Below are 23,102 nucleotides of genomic sequence, written 5' to 3'. Positions count from 1 at the left end.
AACGTTTGACTGCTGCCATTGGTGTAGAAATTATTAAGATCTGAGCTACATTGCTGACTGATCTGTAAATTAGTTTGTTGTCTTCTGTATTTTAAATCTGAGTGCATGCATTTCGCCTTCAAACTTTTGAAGGGAAAACAGCTTCTTTTCCTTTCTTTTTTCGGTTCTTCTCAGCTGTGATATTAGAAATAAATGTTCATATATTTTGGGGAGTGATGTAATTAAATAATTTTAACATTCAACTTTGTAAGTCCTGCACAGAGATCATACATTTATGAACTCTTTTAACTTATTTGTTTTATTAACAAAGAGTGCATACTGTATGTACATACATTTCACCTGAGCTAATAGATACAGAAGCAGACATTTACAAATTAACTCATTTCATCACCGTTCTCTGCATACACAACTCTTACCCTTACAAGAACGTAGTACTAGCTACTTTATTATGACCCAAAACACAAAAAGCCACCACCTAAAAGATTCCTTCTGTCAAACCCCATCAAGCATTCACAATAACCCCACCTGCAAAATCACAAAAATTGGCAAATTTTTTAATAAATATGTAGAAACAAGGGTGCAGCAGCACGTCAGACTAAATGTTTATATGAACAAATAGTCATTACCATTAGGATGGAAAACTTGGCCAGTATAGTATGAAGAGAAAGCATTGGAAGCAAGGAAGACGTAGGACGGGCCAACCTCAAACGGCTGCCCAGCTCGCTGCATTGGCACTTCAGAGCCAAACTGTGCAGTCTCTTCCTCATCGAAACATGAGGGGATCAACGGGGTCCAGATCGGTCCAGGCGCCACACCGTTGACACGTATGCCTTTGCCTACTAGATGAAGTGCAAGTCCTCTAATGAAGGACACAATGGCACCCTTTGTTGCAGTATAATCAAGCAGCTTATCATTTCCTTTGTAGGCCACCACTGATGTTGTGCAGATTAGGGAGCCACCTTCTTTCATGTGCTTCAAAACATGCCTAGCACATAATAAAAATGTTGTCAATGTCAAGGGCTTCGTTTGGTAAAGCTTTCGTTTTCGTTTCGTTTTTATTTACCTGGTCACGAAGAAATAAGAAAATATGTTGGTCCTGAACACCCTCTCCAAACGGGGTTCATCAATATCTTCAACTGAGCTTGCCTTGTACTGCTCGGCAGCATTGTTAACCAGAATATCAATGCGTCCATAGGCTTTGGCCACCTCATCAACGACCTTCTTGCAGTTTTCATCATAACCCAGATCAGCGGCTAGTGCCATGGGGTCTTTGGCATCAGAAGTCTTGGCCTGCTTGATCATTTGCATTGTGTCACGTGCGTCCTTGTCCTCCTGCTCCTTCACATATGTGAAGGCCACAGTTGCACCCTCTTGAGCGAAGAGATGGCACACAGCTCGCCCTATCCCAGAGTCACCACCTGTCACTAGCGCTACTTTCCCCTGCAAAACTTAATCGTTAGCTAGTAATTAAGTTTAATTAAGCACCTATCACTATATATAACAAAAATTAAAAGTACTTGGAGCTTATTGGAGGGTTTGTAATCTGGGTTTGTGAACTGAGGGGTGGGGTCCATGGCATGCTCTTTCCCAGGCTGAGTCTCTTGTTTTTGAGGTGGGAATTGCTGTTTACCACCTGAAGCCATTGTTCTTCTCAAAACTTTTTAGAACAAGAAAACACTGATGATCTGCTTGTTAAGGTTCTCGATGGGGATAGTGATCAACTATATGTTGTGGAGGTGCAAAATGTTGATATGGGGTTATATAGAAATTTGAATTGACACGTGGAAGAACACGTGGCAGGGAGCTGTTTCTACGTGTCCTGACCTTTACATGCAGAGTAAACATATGTGAAAGGGGACAGTTGTGTTGACATGGACATGCGTGAAAAAATCAAGAGACTTCCTGGAGTGATCAGGATGGGGCTCATGACACTAGAGAAGGAAACAGAGAAAAAAAACAAAGAGGTCTTGAAGAGAACATAAAATTTGTCTTGAACCAAAGCCTTTGATTGTTTGAGGTAACCGACTTTTCTTCGATGTTTTTTTCTGGGTTTTTGGGGCCTGCCTTTGCATGTTGTCCACGTGCTAGGCCAACTGGCCAAGCAACTGATACTTGTCAATCTGACACGAAGCTTATCGTTGTGTAATTGATCAACACTTAAACACCTGGAAGCGCTTTCAACTCAAACCACCTCATAAAATAATCTCAAGTCTTTCACTTCTTCCATCTCTCTCTGTCTCTGGTGCATTCTTATCTAAAGCTTATTCTTTAACTTTCACAAAAGGACTTTCTGCATTAATTGAAACCATGGCCTCCCTGATCAGACTTAGCTTCTTCTTCTTTGTGCTTTTTCATGCCTTCCTCTTACTTTCTCCCTTTGTGCATGGTAGTGGTATGTGCTCACTTTTCCTTTCCCTTTCTCTTTCTTGAAGTCATTCTTTTCTGTGAGGAATTATTTGAGTTGTATATATACTCTGCTCTCTGCATGCATGTATAGCAGGACAAGCCTGATTATTAGTTATTAGATTTTGCTAATGATATTGGACAGCTTTAGTTGGTGATTAAGTTAGTTGGAGGACCAAACTTGTAACATTTGGTATGATTTCAGACTTTATGTGGCTAACCAATTCTGAAGCTTACTACACACCTATTTGCCTGCAGATGAAGATGATGACAATCTTCTCCAAGGCATTAACAGTTACAGAAGATCACTAAACTTGCCAGTCCTCATCAAGAACGATAACGCAGGTTGCCTAGCAGATAGAATTGCTGATGATATAGAGGACCTGCCTTGCAGCAGCCCCACCAACGGTGCTAACATTCTGCCTAGCTCTCAGAGTCCACTTGCCAATCTTCCCAAGCACTTAAGGAAGTGCAAAATCGATGCCAACAGCACACAAGATGGGGTTATTTTGCCTGTTTGTGTGCCTAAATTGGTCCCAACTCTGGTGCTAACCAATTATACTCACTCTCCAAAATACGTAAAGTATCTGAACGATTCGAGGTTCAGTGGGGTTGGGGTTGGCTCTGAGGATAATTGGGCTGTGGTGGTTTTGGCCTCATCTAACCCAAGTGGAAACTTTGCTAATGCAGCAGGATCTTTAGTTTCAATGTTCGGTTTTGGACATTATTTGGTCTTCTTGTTGTTAGGAGTATCTCTTATCTTGGTTAGCTGAAGTTGAAGTTGTGTCTTTTGCTCTTGTTCTTGTTATGTTGTACCTTATATGCAACTTTTGGTAGTTTTAGATGAGTGTATTTTGATGGAAGGATTCAGATTGTATGTAATTCCTGAACTATATATGTTTTTATTTCAATCTGTTATTTGCATTAGATATGTAATTATGCAGGCAGGGCATCTTTGTAGTCTCTCAGCTAAAAGGTATCTTAACTATGCCATTTCTGAATAAGATTTGTCAACCAGAATTCTCTAGGCAAGAGATGAGAGAGAGAGAGAGAGAGAGAGAGAGAGAGAGAGAGAGAGAGAGAGAGAGAGTTAAAGAAGCATCTCTATCCACTTTTCCAAGTTATGTATAATGAACAAAAAGAGATTGCACCTGGAACAACTTGGCAGCCAAGGCAACTCACAGAAAGCAAAGAATTGAGGAACAATATTCAGCTCAAAGTCTCTAAAAGAAAATCTTAACCGCAAGCCATCTTCTTATTCTTTCCCTCTGGTGTATTTTTATCTACCCTCTTGTCACAAGGCCTTGTCCTAGCAAGCACTGAAACCATGGCCTCTTATAAACTGAGCTTGTTTCTCCTGGCGCTTATCAATTGCTTGCTCTTTCTTTCTCATCCAGCATCTTGTAATGGTATTCTCTTTCTCTGTCTCCCATTTTTCCATATTTGTTTTAGTCTGTTTGAAGAGAAACAGAAACTGTACTTATTTCTTGGTTTGCAGAAGAAGAAGACAAAATTTTCCAAGGACTTAACAGCTTCAAGCAATCACTAAAGAAGAACAGCAATGCAGAATGTCTAGCTGATGAAATTGCAGATGAGCTAGAAGACCAGCCATGTTCCAGTGCAGACGACTACGCAATAGAGCCGGGCAACGGCCCAAAATTCCCAAAATTCGACAAGCTCATCAAGAAGTGCCACATAGACATCAACACTACGACAGATGGCATCATCTTGCCCGTTTGTGTGCCCAACTGGGACCCAGATCTTGTGATAAAAAACTACACTCACACCCAATATGCCAAATATCTAAATGGTTCCAAGTACACAGGAGCTGGGGTTGGCACTGAGGATGATTGGGTGGTGGTGGTGTTGAGCACTGACACAGAAAGTGGAAGCTTTTCTGGTGCTCCTTCTTTGGCTGCAATTGGCATGGTTCATTACATGATGGCCATGTTGCTGGGGTTGTTCTTGATTTTGCTCTGCTGAATTGCTCTCCTGTTTTCTCTGCTTATGTGTTGGTGGAATTTGTGAAAAAATAATGATGTGATTTTACCCTTCTCTTAATCACAATTGTAAGAATGTGCAACTTTTTCTTCTGATTTAAAAGTATGATGTAATTGTTTGTCGGTGCCAATTATTTCTCAGTTCTCATTCTTTTCAACGGCGAAGTTTGCTCTTTCCCGACAATTTTCGTAGGGATCGACCTCTCCCGGCGAAGTTTATTCTTTGCCGACAAATATTAGCCGGTATAGACATTTCCCGGCGAGTGTGTTCTTTAGGACAAATTTTCGCCACCTTCCGGCCAATTTATCTTAGACAGACAACATGCTTTCATCACAAAAATAAAATAAAATAATTAGACAACATACACATATGCCTGGGCTTAATGGTTGAAAATGACTCGAAAAAATAACAAATTGAAATACTATCTTCCCATTTTTTCCATTCTTGAATAAAATTAATTTCCATTAAATTCAAGTGGTATATATGAACTTAATTTTAATTTTTAACTCTAATATATATTTGTTTATATATAAGTATAAAATTATGGGCACATTCATAAGAGCATCTTGAAGATGTGAAATGTAAAATGTAAAATTTGTGTCAAATATCATATTATTTTATTATATTTTTAAAAGCAAATTGGACCTATATGATGTCTAAATTTTTTTAAATAAAGTAAATAATAGTGGGATTCATGACTAAAAATAAATTAAAATAATATTTGAAATCAAGCTTTTTGATATGTTATTTTTGACATATCTCTTTCAATATTTAAATTCATATAAGATTTGACTACTTGGTTGGAGTAACTTTGACTTTTAATTTTTGCCAGTTTATGTTCATGTGACAATTTGACATTTCAATTGAAGATGCTTTAAGTACGCTATCAAATGGCGAATGAATAAATGACAAATTAGTCGATAAATTCAATCAAACCCATGAATTTAATAGAATGAGATTTAAAAAACGAAAATACATTCTAATTTTTTTACCTAATGGATGTCGTCCAAATATGTTTAGATTTCGTAGAACTTTAGCTTTAGCTTCCAACAAAAAAAAAAAAAAAAAAAAAAAAAACCATGGCTTAGCTGTATTGGATCGATGTCCACGTCAGACTCCCACATGCAACAAAACCAAAACCTGCGCGAAACAGAGAACACCAAAGCCATAGACACAGAGAAACAGAGAGAGACAGAGCTTCAAAGCCCTCAGAGCAATGGCGGAGGACGACGACGCCGAGGGCTTCGGAGACTTCAAGTTCGTCACCGCCGTCGATCCCAATCCCAAGATCAATGGACGAGTTTCGACCGTCTCAGATGACGACTGGGGCGACTTCGTAACCCACAATACAAGTCAGATCAAAACTCAGGCCGTGCTCTCCAATGGACTCACATACTCCCAATCACCTCCCACCCAAATACCTTACGACCCTTCCGGGTTTTTCAACATTGCTAATGGCTCGGCGCCTTCCCGACCCAACTCCGAGCCAAGCCGGGTTGACACTGAGCCCGAGAAGGTTAACAAGACTCGTTGGATGAAGCCCCATGGAGCTTTGCCGTTATCGTTATTTGGGGAAGAGCAGGAAGAAGAGAAGTCTGGTGCGGGCGAGTCCAGGGTTGGGGACGTTGCGACCGGCTTGACAAAAAATGAGGGATTCGTAAAAAACGAGTTGAATTTGAATGTGAGTAGTGTTGGGATTAACGATTTGATTGCTAATTTGTATGGTCAGAATCCTAAATTCGTGGTTCAAAATGGATCGAATTCGAATTTGGGGTCTGGCGGTCCAAATTCGACCAAAAAGGGGTTGAATTGTAGTCCCAATACGTTGGATTTGAAGTTTGATTCGCTGATTCCGAATGAAAATGGGAAATTTGGTAGTTTGAATTCGGCTTCGAATGGTTTGGATTTGAAATTTGATGGTGTAGATTCACATTCGAATTTGGGGTGTGGAACTCCTCCTTCCACCAAAAACGGGGTGAATTTTAGTGCCAATGCGTTGGATTTGAAATTTGATCCTCTGATTGCCATAAAAAATGGGCAATTTGGTGGTTCGAATTTTGCTTCGAATGGTTTGGATTTGAAATTTGATGGTGTAGATTCGAATTCGAATACAAATGGGTTGAAGTTGGATTGGGAGGAAGGAAATGGGGATTTTGATGAGGAGGATGATGATGGTTGGGAATTCAAAGGTGCGGATTCAGAGCGCCAGGTTAGCAATGAGAATTTTAAGGTAAGGTGGCTTTTTCTTTGTTGATTTGATTGATCTTGTTTGTTTAGAGTCTGCACTCTGTTTGCTTTCAGAGAAAACTGTACTGAGAGGATATTAGAATTTCTCCCGCTCTGTGTGTTTTGAAATGAGTGAATTCTAGGTGGATAAGTGACGACGAACAATTCCATTTAGCTTTTGAATCTGCTTATACGTACTGCTTAACACCAAATGGAGCATTGGTAAAGCTATGATCTTTGCCTTTGTTTTTGGTTATTTGTTTATTATTTTGATTTCCCTGTTCATATCAGGAACAAGGGGTTGTGGAAGTAGCAGGATCGAAAGTAGAATCAAATGCATTCACACACCTAGGAATCCAGGCGGGTATTGTTTTATGTTGCATGTCTTGTTTATATGTTGTTTTTTTGCCACCATTTTGAACTTTTGTTGGAAATTTTGAGCTAGTTTACATTTCAATCAGTCTTTGTTCTTTAGGGTCCAATTTGCAATTGCGCATTCACATAGGAACTTAAGCATTGGAATATTGTACCATGCCATTAGACATTAGCAATCGGATTTTCACTTTGGCCACCAAGTCTGACGTATCCTAATTTGAATTTTGATGAGAATGGCAGGAAAATACTGGGGGAACTGGACTTACTTGGGGGTTTGGAATTGATGCTCCTGAATTTAATAATGTCTCTGTTCCATCTCATGGAAATGATCAATGGGGTTTTTCATTTGATTTCAACCCAAGCTCTGTAACTCAATATAATCTTTTCTTGGATCTGCACTCAAAGAACAAGCCAAACAACGCTGAAACTGTACCCAATTCTTCTCCAGTTGGTGGAAATGTGTGGGAATTCAAGGATGCACTTTCAGAAAATGAATCAAAGGATAAGTTGGTGTGTTAGTGTGATTTGGCTTTGTAGTTTTGGTCTGGTTTATTAAAATGTTAACTTTTTACGAGCATGTCTTATAATACTTACTTTTTGGTTGTAGGGAGAGTCAAAGGCTGCCACCCCTTCTGGTTTAGATGTGCACTCATTAGATGGTGTTAGTGCTCGTGCTCATAATGAGTTTTTTGCTGGATCTGATGGAATTTCTCACGAGTCTGGTGAAAATAACTTTGCCTTTCCTTTCATCCCAAATTCTGGCACTGAAGATTGTATAGTCTCAGATTCATATTCCAGTGGCAAGAAAGATGACATTGCAAAAGGGTCGAGTTGTTCCCCAGCCAATGACCATGTTGAGTCTGATGACAATTTTTGGGAATTTAAGGATGCATTTTCAGAATCTGGATCAAAGCTTGAGGTAGATGATTTAGTTTGACCTTGATTTATATGCAATTTTTTTTTTTAAAAGTTACATTAAAAACTTTCAAAAGAAATGAATAGTCATACTTCCATTTTGATTATAGGGGGAGTCAGTGATTGCCCGTAATCCTCCTACGAATATAAAACCGCCTGCAATTAGTGACGAAATCCAGGTGCTTACTCCAGATATATATTTTATTGATGAAGTTCTATATGATTTTGATATTTAACTGAGATGTATATAACCATCATAGTGAGAGCATATTGCATATTCATTATTTATCTAAAGCAACTTTACCAGCATGGTGTTTAAACGATTGTTTTAGTGTACACTGGAATTCATTATTTCTTCTTTTTCTTTTTTTGGTGATGGTGGGCTATGCAAGGAGGAATTTTACAGCACCTATTCTTCGTCATAATGCTTGAACTTTCGTTAGCAAACTATTGTGTATGTTGTTGAAGTTTCTATTAATTATGATCTACTAACTTGTAATTGTTTTCCTTCTATTTTACAGCACAATGAGGTAACATTAGAGAGTCATCGGCAAGCCTTGCCCCTGTCCATATTTGGAGATGAAGAACTGGAGACTGATGATTCCTCAATCCATGAAGATATTTCTACTCATGCAGCTGTATCCCACCAAATAAATACCCCCAAAAGCCCTGTGCCCAATATATCCATCACTGATCTAATATCAAGCTTATACAGTCAAGTGGACCAGAACACTAATGCAATTCATGCACCAAAAGCAACTGAAAATCCTCCGCATCCTGCCTCAACAGTGTTGGAGTCTGTTTTGGGTGATGATGATTTTGATGACGATTCCTGGGAATTTAAGGATGCTGTTTCAAGAGATCAGTACCAAACTTCTATTACTAATCTTGAATATTCACCTCAAAATTCCTTGACCAAAGTCCAGCTGGATAATCTTGTGGATTTCTATTGCAAATTGAAAGATGAATCATACTTTCTTGCACTCCGCCATCTTGAAAATAAGGTCAGTAAATTGCTCTGGAGTGTGACCTTTTTGTTATCAAGTTTTTAACAGTATTAAATATCTGAATGTGCATTTTGTTAGAAAGCTGAAAGTAGTGCTACTCTTTCTGGCGAAGATACAACAGTAGAGGCTTTGGAAGAGGAAATCCAGGTTCATAGCTTTATTTGACCATTTTAGTTTTATTCTTTTTTTCATTTTCATTTGGGCTGTTTACTTCTCTTATGCCTATATATAACTCAATTGACTCCATGGTGCATTAACTAATAGATCTTTCTAATAAGGAGCTTGGTTTTTGTATGAGTGCTTTTGTTAGGTTTGCAATTTCATATTTACTTCTTGTTGAAGTTATTTATAATGATCTTCATTGGAGAATAACACTCTTTCACTTGTTGTATCTTTGTGTTTATAATGCATAACTCCACATTTTGACTATCTTGAGAATCATCGTAAGATAATAAGATCAACTGTGACAATCAGAAACTGATGTTGGTGGATTTCATACTTTTGTGAATAATGAAAATATTCGACTTGTGAGTAATTAACTCAATCCTTTTCTGTTACTGTTGTTTGAGATTTGAAATACACACATGGTATTAGATGATTTAAGTTTATGCTGTGGTGCTTGGTTTTGAAATGACTGGTATTGTTGTGGCTTGTAACTTTGCCAGTTACTTCTAATTAACTTTTTGTTGTCCCTTGTTGTAGAAATTATATAATGAACTGCATCAAGACAGTATGATCTCCAATCAGTTCCAGTCAGGGAATCCTTCACAAAGAAATGCATGCCTTAATGAAGTTCATAAAGTTCTGAAGGATCCAAAGTTCCAAGTTCTTGAGTCAGAATATCAGTTGTCACAAAGATTGTCATTGGTATGTGTCTTGGCATTGATATGATGTAAAATCATGAAACATTTCTTGTTTGTAAATTACACAGCAATCATCATAAAGAGAAAAGGCAGAAACAAATGCACAAAAACACTTCCAATGTCTATCAGGGAACTTTTGTTATGTCAAATTATTCATAATTGAAAGTTTTTATTTTCTGTTTCCATTTTCAAAGGACTTGGCTTGACGCTGCTTGTATTTTGGTTTTGAATAGGCAGAGAAGGATTTGAGATCAGCAATTGAACTTTCAAGACATGCAGCATCCACGTTAAGGATTCTTAGATTGGGATCAAATGAGGAGCAATCTAATTACATTTCCACGTGGTCTCAAATAGTATCTATTTGTGCTCAAGAACTGAAACATGGTTCTTCAATTTGGATGCAATCAATAGAAAATAATATTCAGAATCAAATGTTGTCTGATCCTCAAGGTACTTTCACAAAGTAACTGTTCTTGATGACATCCCTAGTAATAATTGTTATTTCCCAAATTTTATCTTTAATTTTCTTTTTGGTTGAAACACAGGCAAGCAGTATATCCTTGCACTTGGAGAAATTTACAGAGTAGTTTTAGTTGTTGGAACCTCAGCCAAACTGTACAAGCCATGGACTCTATTACATTCTTCAGATAGTTCTAGCTTGTTTGCTCTTCTGAACGAGTGTTCTACTCTATGGTCAAGTTCGGGACTCAATGAAGCTCTCAAGAGTATTGCAGATGCAATTGATTTTAAATATGATGGAACCGTTAACGCACTGCTTGAGTCCATGACATATGTTCATCATATTGATGCATTTTCACTTCAAAACCATGTTGTTAATGGACAACAACCTACTTGTTCACTGTCACTATTAACCGCAGGAGCTGTGCCAGGTATGCAGAAATTGATTTTAGTCACCAAAGAGACATTTAAACTGAGATATGTGAGGTGGATACTTGGTTTGCTTGATCTAGTAAATTTGGAGTTCTTTTAGCTCAAGGGAAGTGTGTGGTTATATATATATTTCATCTCTAAACTAGCTTCTGGTTTTATGTTCTCCTAATGTATTTGTTTGTTTGTATGTTTCAGGTATTAAAATGGTGGCGTGGAAAGGGGAACACTACTTATTGACGCTTGCAAACTTGTGGACAAATTTGATTAGTCCCGATCCTCCGAAATTGCCCCACTTGAGTTATAGGTGATGGGAAAAAATCATGTTGAAGTGATGAGGACTTTGTTTTGACATGCTCTTTGGCTGAGATTGCCATTAAAATCCTTCAGTTCCCTCTGGAGCATGGCCTTTAGGGTGTAACCATTGTTTTGCTGGAGTGGAAGGATGAACATCAATCAGAAAAAAGGTAGAGGCTTCTCAACATCACGATCACAAAGAAAATCTAAGTTTGGGCTTTAGAAGATATAAAAGCCCGTCGGCTGCTCGGTTTAATCGTACTGAGTTCTGATCCAAATTCTTGTATTTTGAGTGACATTCTTTTTCTGGGAGCTGTTGTACAATAGAAATTTGGCTGTAGAAAGTGTTTGTATTCTAGTTGTGTATGTCTGAAACTGGCTGGGTGAATAAGAAAGCATTCACATACCCAGTAATAGAATTTTGAAACGAGGAAGAAAATAGGGTTCTCCAATTTCCAACTTTGTATTATTATATATATTTTTTTGGTATTGAGAGTTCACACTACGAAAAGGAGGTGTCAACTGATTTACTAGTTAAAAAGCTTATTTCTTGGTGCAAATAGAACTCTACAATTTTTTTTTTCTCTTCTTTTTTAACTGTGTTCTTTTGCTCATCAGTGAACCTCTAATTAACATAAATATCGATTAATTACGCGTGGCAATCAAAATCAGATTTTTATGAAAATAATAATAACAAGAAAGTTTTGTTGTTGTATAAACATAAATATCGATTAATTAACACATATGCGCCTTAAGTCAATTTCTCGTCAAATAGAATAACGAACCCAAAAAAAAACTTGCCTGAATTAACAGTATAAAAAAAGGGGTGGATCCGACAAAAGTCGGGTCAAATGAGCCCACAATCACCGGCCCAGTCTGTTTTTTTTCTTCCATTTTTTCAGGAGAAAAAAAGAAGATATTAGGGTTCTGGCTTACCACTATCAGTAACAGAGTATACAGTTTATTCCTTGCTTGCGTTGTTTTTCTGCAGCTCCCAACTCTTTTCGGTTCCAATTTGCATCCATAGATAATCAGACACTCGGTGTAGCAAGCAGAGGTAGAGAAAATGTTGGACATCAATCTGTTTAGAGAAGAGAAGGGCAACAACCCCGAAATCATCCGCGAATCTCAACGCCGTCGTTTCAAGGCCGTCGAGATCGTCGACGAGGTCATCCAGCTCGACAAAGAATGGCGTCAGCGTAATTTCTCTCTCTCTAAAAGCCCGAGCTTTTTTCATTTGGTTCAGAAAGCCTGAGCTTTTTTTTTTCATTTGCTTAAGAAAACCTGACCTTTTCATGAGCTTTTGGTATTGAAGTTTTGATTGTTCTGGTGATTATATTTAAATGTTAGGTCAATTCGAGCTCGAGAATCTTCGGAAAGAGTTCAACAAGATCAACAAGCGAGTTGCTCAACTAAGGATTGTCAGTATTTCATCTCTCTCTTAATTTTTGATTTATTTTTTTTCTTCATTTCCTAAATTTTCTTTAATTATTGGATAGATTTCTGAAAATTGTTCTCAAATCACTAAGTTAAAAAAAAATTTCAGAATATTGATTTTCGAATGGATGAGGAAATGGCTTCACGAGTTTGCATCGAATTGCAGTGGTGATTTGGATGCTTACTTGAGTGTTTGTATTAATATGTGCACGACTGCACTTGTAGGCATGTGAATGCAATGCAGACTCCTTTGCCTACTCACATATGACACTTGAGTGTGGAAACTTAATTAAAATTGTGCTTCCCAATCCTAGAAAGGTCAATAGTAATTTGAATTAGATTTGATTCCCTCTTGCTCTGGAAAATAAAAACAGATTCTTTTAGTGCCATCAAATGCAGCTTGATTTTGTTTTCTTTAAGTTGGTATGTTTCTATATTGAGTTCTTGGTTTTTGTTATTTATGGATTATGCAACTGAATTTTATAATTTTCTGGGATAAAAGGCTGGCGAGGATGCAACTGCCGTGATTAAGGACACAGAGGAAAATAAGAGGTTGGCGGCAGAGAAAGAAGTTGAAGTTAGAGAAGCTTTAACACAGTTGAATTCAAAATTGGAAGTCATTGGAAACCTTGTGCATGATTCGGTTCCCATCAGTAATGATGAGGTAGTGATTTGGCACATTGATTGTACTTTTACCATGGCTCTATGTAATGCTTATTCTGATATATGGTGTTATTATGTGTTTTAGGAAAATAATGCTGTGATTAGATCATGGGGTGAGAAGCGAATGGAGCCAAAACTAAAAAATCATGTTGAGCTTGTTGAGCTTCTTGGGATCGCAGACTTGAAAAAAGGTATTGACTCCACTCGGTTTCTTGGTCTATGAGGTTTGAAAAAGCTTGAAAATTTATGGATAGTTTAAGTTAACATGGCATGGCATGTATAATCTCTATTGCCTAACTACACAGTAACCTGTTTTTTTTAACTCAATCTGCTTAAAATGTATAGGTGCTGAAGTGGCCGGGGGTAGAGGTTTTTACCTGAAAGGTGCTGGTGTACGCCTTAATCAAGCTCTGATAAACTTTGGTCTTGATTTTCTTGAGAAAAGGGGATATACAGAATTGCAGACTCCATTTTTTATGAGAAAAGATATCATGGCAAAGTGTGCTCAATTAGCACAATTTGATGAGGAACTTTACAAGGTAATGTTTGTAATTGTCAACATTTTTTGTGTGGGCCATATAGAGTTTGTTCATTTACATGATTTTTGTTGTATTTGTGAAGTTTTGTTTTTCATTAATAAATAGACGGGCTTTGCTTGATGATTAACTTGTCAAGAGACCGGAATTGCTTGGTGTCGTGGATGTTTTTCATTCGAAAATACAAATGAATCCATCATTGGAATCATTGTTCCTACATTTTGTTTGCCTAATGTGAGGATGACGTTGATTTAGTTGGTGTGGAACAGGTAACCGGTGAAGGTGATGACAAATATCTGATTGCTACAGCTGAACAGCCACTTTGTTCATATCATATAGATGATTGGATTCATCCATCGCAGCTGCCCTTAAGGTTGTAACATCTTGCTGGAAGTTTTGGCTATAAACGAGTGAGTTGTGTGTTCTATTCATTAAACTTTAGGATTCTTTCCTCAGATATGCTGGATACTCGTCTTGTTTCCGTAAAGAAGCTGGTTCACACGGTCGAGATACCTTGGGAATTTTTAGAGTTCATCAGTTTGAGAAAGTTGAACAGTTTTGTATTACAAGCCCAGATGGAAGTGATTCTTGGGAAATGCACGAGGAAATGATCAAAAACTCCGAGGATTTTTATAAATCGGTATCATATCCTTTTCCCTGATTACTTTTTTATTTCCTTTGCTTATATATTTTTAATATCTATTGAGTCTGGAAAGTTTTGTTCAGTGACCAGGTGACTTTTGAATGTCAAATAGCATTTGTAGCACATTGAACTGATTTATGTTTACTCTCTTTCTACTTTTAGGGAGGAAAATGGTTATAATGCATGTTTGTGCATGTCTGTAATTGTATAAGTCGGAGGTTGACACACTAGCAATCCCTGCTTATTGTAAAACAAAGATGGATACCTTTTTATGGATCCAATTAATGTTGATGAACATTTTCTGTTTAGTAGTGTCATTACTAAACTTGATCAATTTGAATGTTGCGATTTTCAGTTAAACCTCCCCTATCATGTAGTCGCAATCGTTTCTGGTGCTTTGAATGATGCCGCAGCAAAGAAGTATGATCTGGAAGCATGGTTCCCTGCATCTCAGACATACAGAGAATTGGTCTCTTGTTCAAACTGTACAGACTACCAGTCAAGAAAACTAGAAACTCGATATGGGCAGAAAAAGGTAGGTCCTGAGTCCTCTTAGCTGCTGATCGTATGTTTAATTTAACATAAATATTTTGGTTATGTATGCCTTAAGAAATTTAATTGGGTAAGAAAATAAGTGACTTTTACACTAGGTCATGTATAACTGTCTGGTCTGCACATTCCACTTAGAAACTGCACGGACAATTGCATGATGCTGCATTTTTCTATATTAACCTTGCTGTGTTTTTGTGCTTTTGCAGAGCAATGAGCAGACAAAGAAATATGTTCATTTATTGAACTCCACTCTTACCGCGACTGAGAGAACCTTGTGTTGCATTCTTGAGAACTACCAGAGGGAAGATGGTGTGGACATACCAGAAGTTTTACAACCTTTCATGGGCGGAAAGACCTTCCTACCTTTCAAGAACAAACCGGCCCCTGAAGTCAAAGGGAAGAAATCAAAGGCCTAAATTCATAATTTTATTTTGAGTTTTCAATGAAGAATAGGTTAATGAGATTAGTTCATGATATCGCATACGCAAACTATTCTGATGATTGTTTTGAGAAACTGTGAAACCCAAATTCCATGTCTTGAAGTTGATGTAATGAATTTTAAAAGTTTGGCACTTGTTTAGTCTTGGTTTGTGTTATAGATACATTTTGACCGCTGATTTGCACCTTTATATCAATAAGACGTACCCTTGTGCTGCAAGAAGTCGTCGGTACAGAAAGTTTTACCAAATTAATATAAGTTTTTGCAGCGGATTTTAGTTTAATATCAGGAGGGTACTTGTTATTCATACTGTAATAATCAAGTCGCCCCATTTCTGAAATGATCTATTTTTGCTTCTGCAGGGTACGCAACCCTGTTCCTTTGAAACAAGCTGGTCCACAATTCTCATCTTCTTCAATCATGAAACTGGTTGAAAAGCCATTCTTCAACTTGATCCGGGGCTTTGGGTTAAAAAGACTTAGCATTCTGTTGAAATGAGAAGAACTCAACTTCTGTTTCTAGTCACCTTTCAATTGCACCAAAATAAAAACTTTGAGCCCACAAATCGGAAATTTTGCATTAGAAAGGGATTAAATTTTGGAAACTATTGCATCTGCAATCTTGTTTTTGCTCTCAAAAGTCAAAGAGCCATGACTTTGGAGCACCGCACGTACACAATGTGGCATCAATTTAAGATTATATGTCTTGTCCACAATTGTACGGAGATTCCCGTTTCGTAGCTGATATGATCTTCTCTATTCGCTAGTTTGTAATTGTATGGTTGCTTCTATATTTTTCTTTATTGGATAATGAAACCAGCTAAGCTTTTATCACTGAAGTTGAGGACAATAAGATTTTCAAGCAATTAGCCCATTCGTCATTTTCACAGTTGATTGATAAAGTTTTTTAATCTCTCCCTTAGAAAGATACGAGTCCAAGCACAGTCATTTCCATAATTTAGAAACTCTTGTATACAACGATATTCTCACAATAATTAATTCGAGATGGCTTCGATACGAGAAAGTAGTTAAAAATAAATTACAACAAACAGACGAAGTACGTAACCGAGTGGCCTATTCGAAGACTGAATGAGGATAAGGCATTGTGGCATTGCAAGTTTGCAACTATGCATTGACACCCAAATTCATTATCTCTTCATCATCACCATTACAGAGCTATACTTAAACAAGAGAATTTGGCCCATCTTGTGGGAAAATGAATATAGTCAGTGCTCGAACCTGATAAGCAATGACCCAAAATGATATTTATACTTGATTTGCAGTACGCCATAAACTCACATTTGCCAATACTTATTTCATACAAACCTATAAATTCAAGGTTCTAAAAGTACCTAAAAAAAAGTCTGAGCTTTCTTCATTTCCAAAAATAAAGAAAAATAATAATTCTTTCTGTCATCCAATAGATATTGGTAGGTTATGTACAGGAGAGCGAGCTTCTACACGACATACCTGTTTCTGAACCTACCTATTGTGCAATGGGTCAGGAGAAGAAGGCACTTCTCTGTTGATTGTTGCAAAAAAGCCTTCATCTGTAGAAATACTGGAGCTTTTCCTCTGAAGAACTTGAGGCTTCTCTGGATTTTCCACCTTCTCATTTAAACATCTAGCTCCAGAAACTCCAGTGTATAAACCTGAGATGCCCAGGAAGATGAACAGAAGACCAATAACTTGATTCCTTGAGATGAACATGGACATGAGCAGCATGAGCAGAACTTCTGTGGATCCAAAAGTATTGTTTTTGTCTCTGTTCAGCTTCTCTTTAAGCCAACATGTGGAGAATATAAAAATCAGACTTTTGGGTTTCTTTTTGTGCTGAGAGAGAGAGAGAGAGAGAGAGAGAGAGAGCTTTTGGACTTTGGACATGTTGAGGAAGCTGGCAGGTTTTAAAGGCAGGCCAGGAGAGAAGAACTCCAACTTCAAATGTTTGCTTGTGTGTGTGAATATGTAATTGGTGAGATTCCCAAGCATAAAAACTAAACTATATGATAGGAGAGTGAGACTTTAACTGGTGGTTTTGTGATTGTTGTTTGACTGGTTGTGTGACTTGTGTCCTACACCACCAATGAACCCTTCGTTTGTTTAAGAAATTGTTTAACATTTCCCAATTACCAAACCAAACAACATATGTCATTGACTCATTATTTAGTATTTACTATAGCTTAAACTAGAAATTTAATATAATTACTTAATTATAAATAGAACATATTATTTTCATTTGGGGAAATAAAGGGTATTTCAGAAATTTTAGATAGGGGCACATTGATAATGTTTCAAGTCATATTCAAACCAACCAGTCCAACCAATAATATACAATGTGCTTGCTATAAAACTACTTGTAATCAAAACCCTAATTCAACTTATGCATTGTCTTCTAAAAGGTCCTCAATTTCAGGATCTTGGTTTTGACTCTTGATTTTGGTTGTCATCAGTTTCTTCATTCGGCATTTCAAATGTCTAAACTAGTAAATGTGCTAGTGTCCATGTGAATATATGCAATCTAGGCGAATGGTACATATTTTTTCGATTTATTAATCGTCGTTTAATTTGTTAATTACGTTTGCATTTCAGAAAACTAGGGGTTTGCCCTTGCCTTTGGAAGTAACATTTGTCTTGCTGGGCAGCCGTTCCCGTTTGTGGTTATATATTTTACCATTCTTTTGTTTCTTCTTTTGGACTAGCTTATATGGCAGTTCTTCCATAAATGTATCTCCTTCTTTCTTTAATCTCAGTGTTGAGGTTTGTCTTATTGATCCTTGATCTTGTTTTAGATCTCTCTAATCTCTTTCACTTCACTGCATATTATATTACTTCTTTCTTTGTTGATTTTCATGAAAATCATCAGAAACTATAGCATACGTTTCAGTTTTTGTGTTGCTAGCATTAATGCATGTGTGCCAAAAGTAAAGCATGGTTAGGATCATGGGCAAGTTGCAAACAAGAACAAGAACAAAAACAAAAACGATGAACTCTCTGAATTGAACAGATTTTGGGTGCACGTTTCAAAATATTGCAGACATTTGAGATTAGACAAGTATCAATTTTTAAGGTCTTTATTTATTTATATGCGTCCAATCCAAATGTTTTAATAAGAGATGGTGATGCCCATACAAACAGGCCTGTTTGATGAATAGGTTATAGCCCTGAGAAAAAACATGTTGTTTATTTTATCTCACTCTCATCCTCTAATTAAGTGCAAAGTTATCTCTCTTTCACTCCTTTATTAAATTATTACTCGTGTTTAGGTCTGTCTCATGCTTCCATTGTCACCTGTCAGTGTTTCTCTCTCTATCTTTTTCTTTTCTCTTTCCTTCGAAAAATCTTAGATTAATTTGGCCGGCACTTACTTACCATGCTTGACTAAAAAACCAGATGAAAATTTAACTACCTTTATCCAAAGTCGGTCTGCTATGATTATGATTACGCTTTTGGTTTGTAGAAAAATGACACGATTATCTCCAAATTACTTTGGTAATCATGACATTATTGGAGAATTTGAGGAACAAATGGAAGATTAGAAGCCAACACGTCTTGGGACCCATTCGCAAAGTCGTACCAACTATGAATTTGAACCTGAGCTTTAGTCAAAAGACTTAATGATACTTCGGAAGGAAGCTTCATTAAATTATGTGCAAGTATATTACATTTAACTTCAAACGTTAATTACGTTTAGACCTGAAATCATGCTTACGAAAGACTTAACGACTCGGGAAAAGGCTCCCACCATGTTTGACCGCTGAATTGGATCAGGAAAATAACGAACAGCGAGCACATACTCTGATACATATGAATTTGTATTGCCGGAAAGAATGAATACAAGATGTTTTTATAGTTGACGAATGAATATTTCAGCTAACAGTAACATGTCAATGGACAAAAATATCTTACTTTGTAATCTACAACTCGTTCATGCCTATTTATGAAAAAGCACGGTTTAATCTTAGACTGTTATGGTGAACAAATAGAGTTTTAGCACGACAGACAGAGCCAACTGCAACAGAAAGATCCCGGCGACAATCAAGAACCACCTTTCACCGGCAGAAACGATGTGGGCTCGAAGGTTGACTGCAACAAAGGTGGCAGACATAACCCCAGCTACGCCTGCAACTACCCATCTGAAGATTTCGATGGGCACAATCGAGAGGCACTGCAACCAAAACAGAGTAGGAATGTCAGCTAGCTATTACCATCTATCTCAATGGGTGACTTTTTTTTGTATTTCGACAAATAGAAGCTTAAAACAGAATTTATTGATGGAACTCATCTTGCACCTATTGAAACATTGTATCTTAATAAAACAAGGTAAATTTGATTAAGATACCATAACTGAGTCAACTAGGATATTAGGGTCTAAAACTATTAGAATTGACAATGTTTAGAAAGCTTCTCCAGGATTCTTAAAAAAATTATTCAAAGATCATTTTGACAAAAACATTCAGTATCTAAAAGGCAAAAGTTTTCCTCCCACCTTGAATCTACACATACACTGCTTGAGACGATGGGCAAAAGCTTTTGGGAGAGTGGGGTCAATGTAGCTCTACTACACCCAAACCTTTCTCCTTTCTAGAAAACATCTTTGTGGTAATAAATCTAATTAAAAAGAACTATACTGGAAAACCAGGGACTTACCAATGCTGGAATAAAGACAAACAGGGAGTAGCCATAGAGACAAAACAGCTGAACGAGACCTGATGGTGCTGAGAAGTATTTGAGAATTACATACAGTACAAGAGGAACAATAGTAACATAGCCATAGAACAATCCAGCAGACCATTGCACCACATTAATGTCATATTCCCAATCTTTACTCTTGATCTTGTGTGCTACATATGTCACAAAAGTGCCGATGGCAGCTGCTACAAATATTAGAGTAGTGCATATCCAGAAAGGTCCATACCTGCACAGCATTTGAAGTTAAGATCAGATGACACGTGTCTCACCATACAGATATTTTATGACACATTTCCCAATATTTTCTCAAATTTCAAGATTAATTATTCTAATATCAAAATCTTCATCCACAATTATCAACTCTCAAAAAGATGCCACACCTCAGGGATGTTTGAATTTCAAAGGAGAATGCAATTTGATACTAATATTCAAAAGACTACATTATAGACAGATAATTTCAGTTAAGTTGACAGAAGAAAACTTACAAATCTGGGCTGTTAGATGTTTTCTCATTGAACGTTCCGCTGAATGGAAGGAGTGAATCTTTAATCCTCTCTAGAACATCAGAAGTGTCAACATCAAAGTATGACTTGTAAGAAGATACAGAGAATACCCGTAGCCAACCACTCTGCTGGGATTCATCAGAACCAGATACAGGTTTTGAAAACGTGTCTGTATCAGGAGAGAAAAATGGCTATTACCCTTTAACATGCCAACAAATGACATCCATAGAAAGAAGAATAAACAAAATATTAGTAAAACAAAATACTCTAACACTTATAGAAAGAAGTATGGCTAGTAGTTTTAACACTCCTTACGAATAAAAGGTCTAAATTTTCTCGTGACATATGAAATGAAACAGAGGCACAAAGGAGATTTCAGTCATTCTTGTTCAAATATCATCTCAGCTCTTCTAAGGTTTCTTTTCCGAACATCTACTCTGTTAAATTTCATCTCTCCAATGATTAGCAGTTTAAAGGACTAAATCACAACAAAAACCACACTTATTCTAGAACCTTGTTGACTCCCAATGGTACACCTAATTACTATTGCTGCAGATCTCTTTTTTACTTATAGTGCTGATCCAACCTAATCAAGTCTTATCATCCTTCATGATGGAACCATCAATCCAAAGACTTCAAACTTAGCTTTCGAAAGCTTTTTAGGCAATGGATCCAAAGACAGTATTCCCTGGACTAGAAAGAGCACAAATAACGTGGGAAAGACCTATATCAAAGCAAAACCTGGCTCGCACATTTCCATAAATAAAATCAGAATTAGTATGTACCATCGGCATCACGAGGAGGGCGAGCACCACTAGCAATCTTCCCGTGTGCCTCAGATGGAGGAAATGTCTGAAGGTTTGAATCTGCATTTTTACAAATCATACAGTTATTTCAAATAATGATAGAACTTTGCACCTACAAACTCAAAACCTAGCAACTGAGCTGGATGTTAGTAATATTAAACCCATCTAAGCAGAGGTTATTGAGCTCCTTCCACTTCAAGCCAAATAATACTAGTAAACTACATTCACAATTATGCTTATTCTTCCGCTATATCATTCAATAAAGCCCTTCGGCAATAAAAATTTACATTTTCAACTGAAATTTTAATCAAACAAAAGCTGTCCGGTTGCCAAGAAAGTAGAAAGCATCGTTAAAATTCAATTTTCCTGCATCAAAATCCAACAGTTTGTAACCAAAAAAATTTTCCAACGGCTAAAAACATTGGCTAACACAATTATGCAACGATTGCAAACCGATTCTTTCCACATCTAATCTTGCTGAGTATTATTTTCCCTCCGTTTCGCGCCAACCAAATAAAAGGGTAAGGAATTCCACAAACTAATCACTCATTTCCAGAGCTCAAAAATAGAAAGGAATTGTACCTTCGAATTTGACGGTGAGGTGACCTGGATCTGGAACCGCCTGTAGAATTAGCCAACATCATTTCACCAGAGATACATACATGTATAAATATACGCATTTTTATGAATTTGTGAATTGAATGCTTACAGCAGGAACGGATCCTGAGACGTTTTGGTTATCAATGCTCGTATAGTTCCCGGACATCATCTTTCCCTCCCTTTCTCTCTTTCTGCTTCGCCTTCTTCTTCTTCTTCCTCCTCCTTGTCTGTGCTCTCGCTCAGATCTCTCTCGGAGACTTGGAGTAGCGCGTGGCTTTTATTATCTTTTTTGCTTTTATTTTACTCGTTAATTTTTCTTACATGACAAGTATGTAATGGAGACCCACCCAAAAAAACTGACAAATATGAGATGGTAAGCTGAAAAGAAAATAAAAATTTAAAAGGTGGATTGGGGTTTGGGCTTTTGTTGAGCCCAAGCTTTTTTTGGTCAAAGGCCTTTATTTTTATTTTTTAAAAATAACATTCAAAATATAAAATTACTTATTTTTTGGGTCTGAAGAATAAAAAGAGATTTTCTATTTAAATCCCGCACTTCTCTTTGTTCACCCCAATACTTAAATCATTAAGCTGTAAGTTTTATTACAGTGTAAAAAAATAAAAAAGGTCATCCAACTTAATACTTAACCCTAGTACATCTATACACACACTTTACCGCTCTTCATATTAAATTTTAGAAAAATACAAATTCCTCATCACTCTTGATATCCTTGAGATCCGTTGCATTGAAGCATCATGTGCGGCTAGATGATTAGGCTCCACAACTGTAGAAGATTCTTTCCAAGGCTTGAAGAGAAAGATCAGTTGTGACAAAATCTCATGTATACTACAAATACTTTTGCTTCAAACTGATGCCTAGCACAAGAAGAAAATCTCATGTATTTTTGCTTCAAATTGATGCCTTCAAACCGTCCTTAAACTGATGCCTAGCACATACTTTTACTTCAAACTTTCACCCCAAACAAAATCTCATGTATACTACAAATATTGTTTAATGATTTAAATATTGGGGTGAACAAAGAAAATTGTGGAGTTTAAATAGAGAATCTTTTTTATTTCTTTTTTTTCTTCAGCTTGGGGTGTATTTAAGGGTAGTTTAGGAAAATAGTGGGGTTTTCTTAGAAATTGTGAAAATTTAAACTAAAAGTTGGGGTGAACTAAGAGAAGTGTGGGGCTTAAATAGAAAATCTCAAACAAAAATACTATAAGAACATGTTAACTTACTGGATTTTAAGGACATTT

The 23,102-nt window shown here is 37.0% G+C and overlaps 6 protein-coding genes across 7 annotated transcripts; 4 read left to right on the top strand and 2 right to left on the bottom strand.

Moving 5' to 3' along the window:
- LOC18772873 (glucose and ribitol dehydrogenase) lies at nucleotides 268-2,051 on the bottom strand. The gene is made up of 4 exons (XM_007205597.2): nucleotides 1,518-2,051; nucleotides 1,064-1,440; nucleotides 627-985; nucleotides 268-525 (listed from the first exon to the last, which is right to left on the bottom strand). Exons 1-4 carry the CDS (start codon nucleotides 1,641-1,643, stop codon nucleotides 503-505), a joined length of 885 nt encoding a protein of 294 aa, XP_007205659.2. The 5' UTR covers nucleotides 1,644-2,051; the 3' UTR covers nucleotides 268-502.
- On the top strand, nucleotides 2,102-3,459 carry LOC18773119 (uncharacterized GPI-anchored protein At5g19250). The gene is made up of 2 exons (XM_007205874.2): nucleotides 2,102-2,392; nucleotides 2,662-3,459. Exons 1-2 carry the CDS (start codon nucleotides 2,308-2,310, stop codon nucleotides 3,174-3,176), a joined length of 600 nt encoding a protein of 199 aa, XP_007205936.1. The 5' UTR covers nucleotides 2,102-2,307; the 3' UTR covers nucleotides 3,177-3,459.
- On the top strand, nucleotides 3,483-4,559 carry LOC18774993 (uncharacterized GPI-anchored protein At3g06035). Its single transcript, XM_007206141.2, has 2 exons — nucleotides 3,483-3,812; nucleotides 3,902-4,559. Exons 1-2 carry the CDS (start codon nucleotides 3,731-3,733, stop codon nucleotides 4,384-4,386), a joined length of 567 nt encoding a protein of 188 aa, XP_007206203.1. The 5' UTR covers nucleotides 3,483-3,730; the 3' UTR covers nucleotides 4,387-4,559.
- LOC18772193 lies at nucleotides 5,254-11,535 on the top strand. 2 transcript variants are annotated; one of them, XM_020567371.1, is made up of 11 exons: nucleotides 5,254-6,634; nucleotides 6,922-6,990; nucleotides 7,246-7,515; nucleotides 7,613-7,924; nucleotides 8,031-8,099; nucleotides 8,442-8,924; nucleotides 9,006-9,074; nucleotides 9,630-9,794; nucleotides 10,024-10,240; nucleotides 10,336-10,680; nucleotides 10,877-11,535. In XM_020567371.1, the coding sequence occupies exons 1-11, from the start codon at nucleotides 5,621-5,623 to the stop codon at nucleotides 10,987-10,989; spliced, it is 3,126 nt and encodes a 1,041-aa protein (XP_020422960.1). In that variant the 5' UTR covers nucleotides 5,254-5,620; the 3' UTR covers nucleotides 10,990-11,535. The 2 variants fall into 2 exon arrangements, with proteins under 2 accessions (XP_020422960.1, XP_020422961.1); XM_020567372.1 differs by lacking the exon at nucleotides 6,922-6,990.
- On the top strand, nucleotides 11,886-15,435 carry LOC18774667 (serine--tRNA ligase). Its single transcript, XM_007205136.2, has 9 exons — nucleotides 11,886-12,174; nucleotides 12,326-12,396; nucleotides 12,915-13,076; nucleotides 13,161-13,266; nucleotides 13,421-13,614; nucleotides 13,881-13,984; nucleotides 14,068-14,251; nucleotides 14,610-14,789; nucleotides 15,013-15,435. Exons 1-9 carry the CDS (start codon nucleotides 12,042-12,044, stop codon nucleotides 15,220-15,222), a joined length of 1,344 nt encoding a protein of 447 aa, XP_007205198.1. The 5' UTR covers nucleotides 11,886-12,041; the 3' UTR covers nucleotides 15,223-15,435.
- On the bottom strand, nucleotides 19,036-22,155 carry LOC18772535 (protein YIPF1 homolog). Its single transcript, XM_007205634.2, has 6 exons — nucleotides 21,952-22,155; nucleotides 21,825-21,864; nucleotides 21,222-21,302; nucleotides 20,419-20,605; nucleotides 19,892-20,159; nucleotides 19,036-19,409 (listed from the first exon to the last, which is right to left on the bottom strand). Exons 1-6 carry the CDS (start codon nucleotides 22,009-22,011, stop codon nucleotides 19,203-19,205), a joined length of 843 nt encoding a protein of 280 aa, XP_007205696.1. The 5' UTR covers nucleotides 22,012-22,155; the 3' UTR covers nucleotides 19,036-19,202.

The sequence above is a fragment of the Prunus persica genome, chromosome G6 (assembly GCF_000346465.2).
Source record: "Prunus persica cultivar Lovell chromosome G6, Prunus_persica_NCBIv2, whole genome shotgun sequence".
Taxonomy (NCBI): Eukaryota; Viridiplantae; Streptophyta; class Magnoliopsida; order Rosales; family Rosaceae; genus Prunus; species Prunus persica.
The sequence above is the reverse complement of the archived record's forward strand: the minus strand, read 5'-3'. Positions and strand labels throughout refer to the sequence as shown.

Bases quoted from the DNA above. Each gene is read 5' to 3' on its own strand.
- LOC18772873 (XM_007205597.2), bottom strand. From the start codon at position 1,643: ATGGCTTCAGGTGGTAAACAGCAATTCCCACCTCAAAAACAAGAGACT. The intron at 1,441-1,517 runs GTACTTTTAATT...TAAGTTTTGCAG, and splicing joins AACCCTCCAATAAGCTCCAA to GGGAAAGTAGCGCTAGTGAC. The intron at 986-1,063 runs GTAAATAAAAAC...ATTATGTGCTAG, and splicing joins TCTTATTTCTTCGTGACCAG to GCATGTTTTGAAGCACATGA.
- LOC18773119 (XM_007205874.2), top strand. From the start codon at position 2,308: ATGGCCTCCCTGATCAGACTTAGCTTCTTCTTCTTTGTGCTTTTTCAT. The intron at 2,393-2,661 runs GTATGTGCTCAC...ATTTGCCTGCAG, and splicing joins TCCCTTTGTGCATGGTAGTG to ATGAAGATGATGACAATCTT.
- LOC18774993 (XM_007206141.2), top strand. From the start codon at position 3,731: ATGGCCTCTTATAAACTGAGCTTGTTTCTCCTGGCGCTTATCAATTGC. The intron at 3,813-3,901 runs GTATTCTCTTTC...CTTGGTTTGCAG, and splicing joins TCATCCAGCATCTTGTAATG to AAGAAGAAGACAAAATTTTC.
- LOC18772193 (XM_020567371.1), top strand. From the start codon at position 5,621: ATGGCGGAGGACGACGACGCCGAGGGCTTCGGAGACTTCAAGTTCGTC. The intron at 7,925-8,030 runs GTAGATGATTTA...TTTTGATTATAG, and splicing joins AATCTGGATCAAAGCTTGAG to GGGGAGTCAGTGATTGCCCG. The intron at 8,100-8,441 runs GTGCTTACTCCA...TCTATTTTACAG, and splicing joins CAATTAGTGACGAAATCCAG to CACAATGAGGTAACATTAGA.
- LOC18774667 (XM_007205136.2), top strand. From the start codon at position 12,042: ATGTTGGACATCAATCTGTTTAGAGAAGAGAAGGGCAACAACCCCGAA. The intron at 12,175-12,325 runs GTAATTTCTCTC...TTTAAATGTTAG, and splicing joins CGACAAAGAATGGCGTCAGC to GTCAATTCGAGCTCGAGAAT. The intron at 13,985-14,067 runs GTTGTAACATCT...TTCTTTCCTCAG, and splicing joins CCATCGCAGCTGCCCTTAAG to ATATGCTGGATACTCGTCTT.
- LOC18772535 (XM_007205634.2), bottom strand. From the start codon at position 22,011: ATGATGTCCGGGAACTATACGAGCATTGATAACCAAAACGTCTCAGGA. The intron at 21,303-21,824 runs GTACAATTCCTT...GTAAAAATGCAG, and splicing joins CCTCACCGTCAAATTCGAAG to ATTCAAACCTTCAGACATTT. The intron at 20,606-21,221 runs GTACATACTAAT...CTCCTGATACAG, and splicing joins CCCTCCTCGTGATGCCGATG to ACACGTTTTCAAAACCTGTA.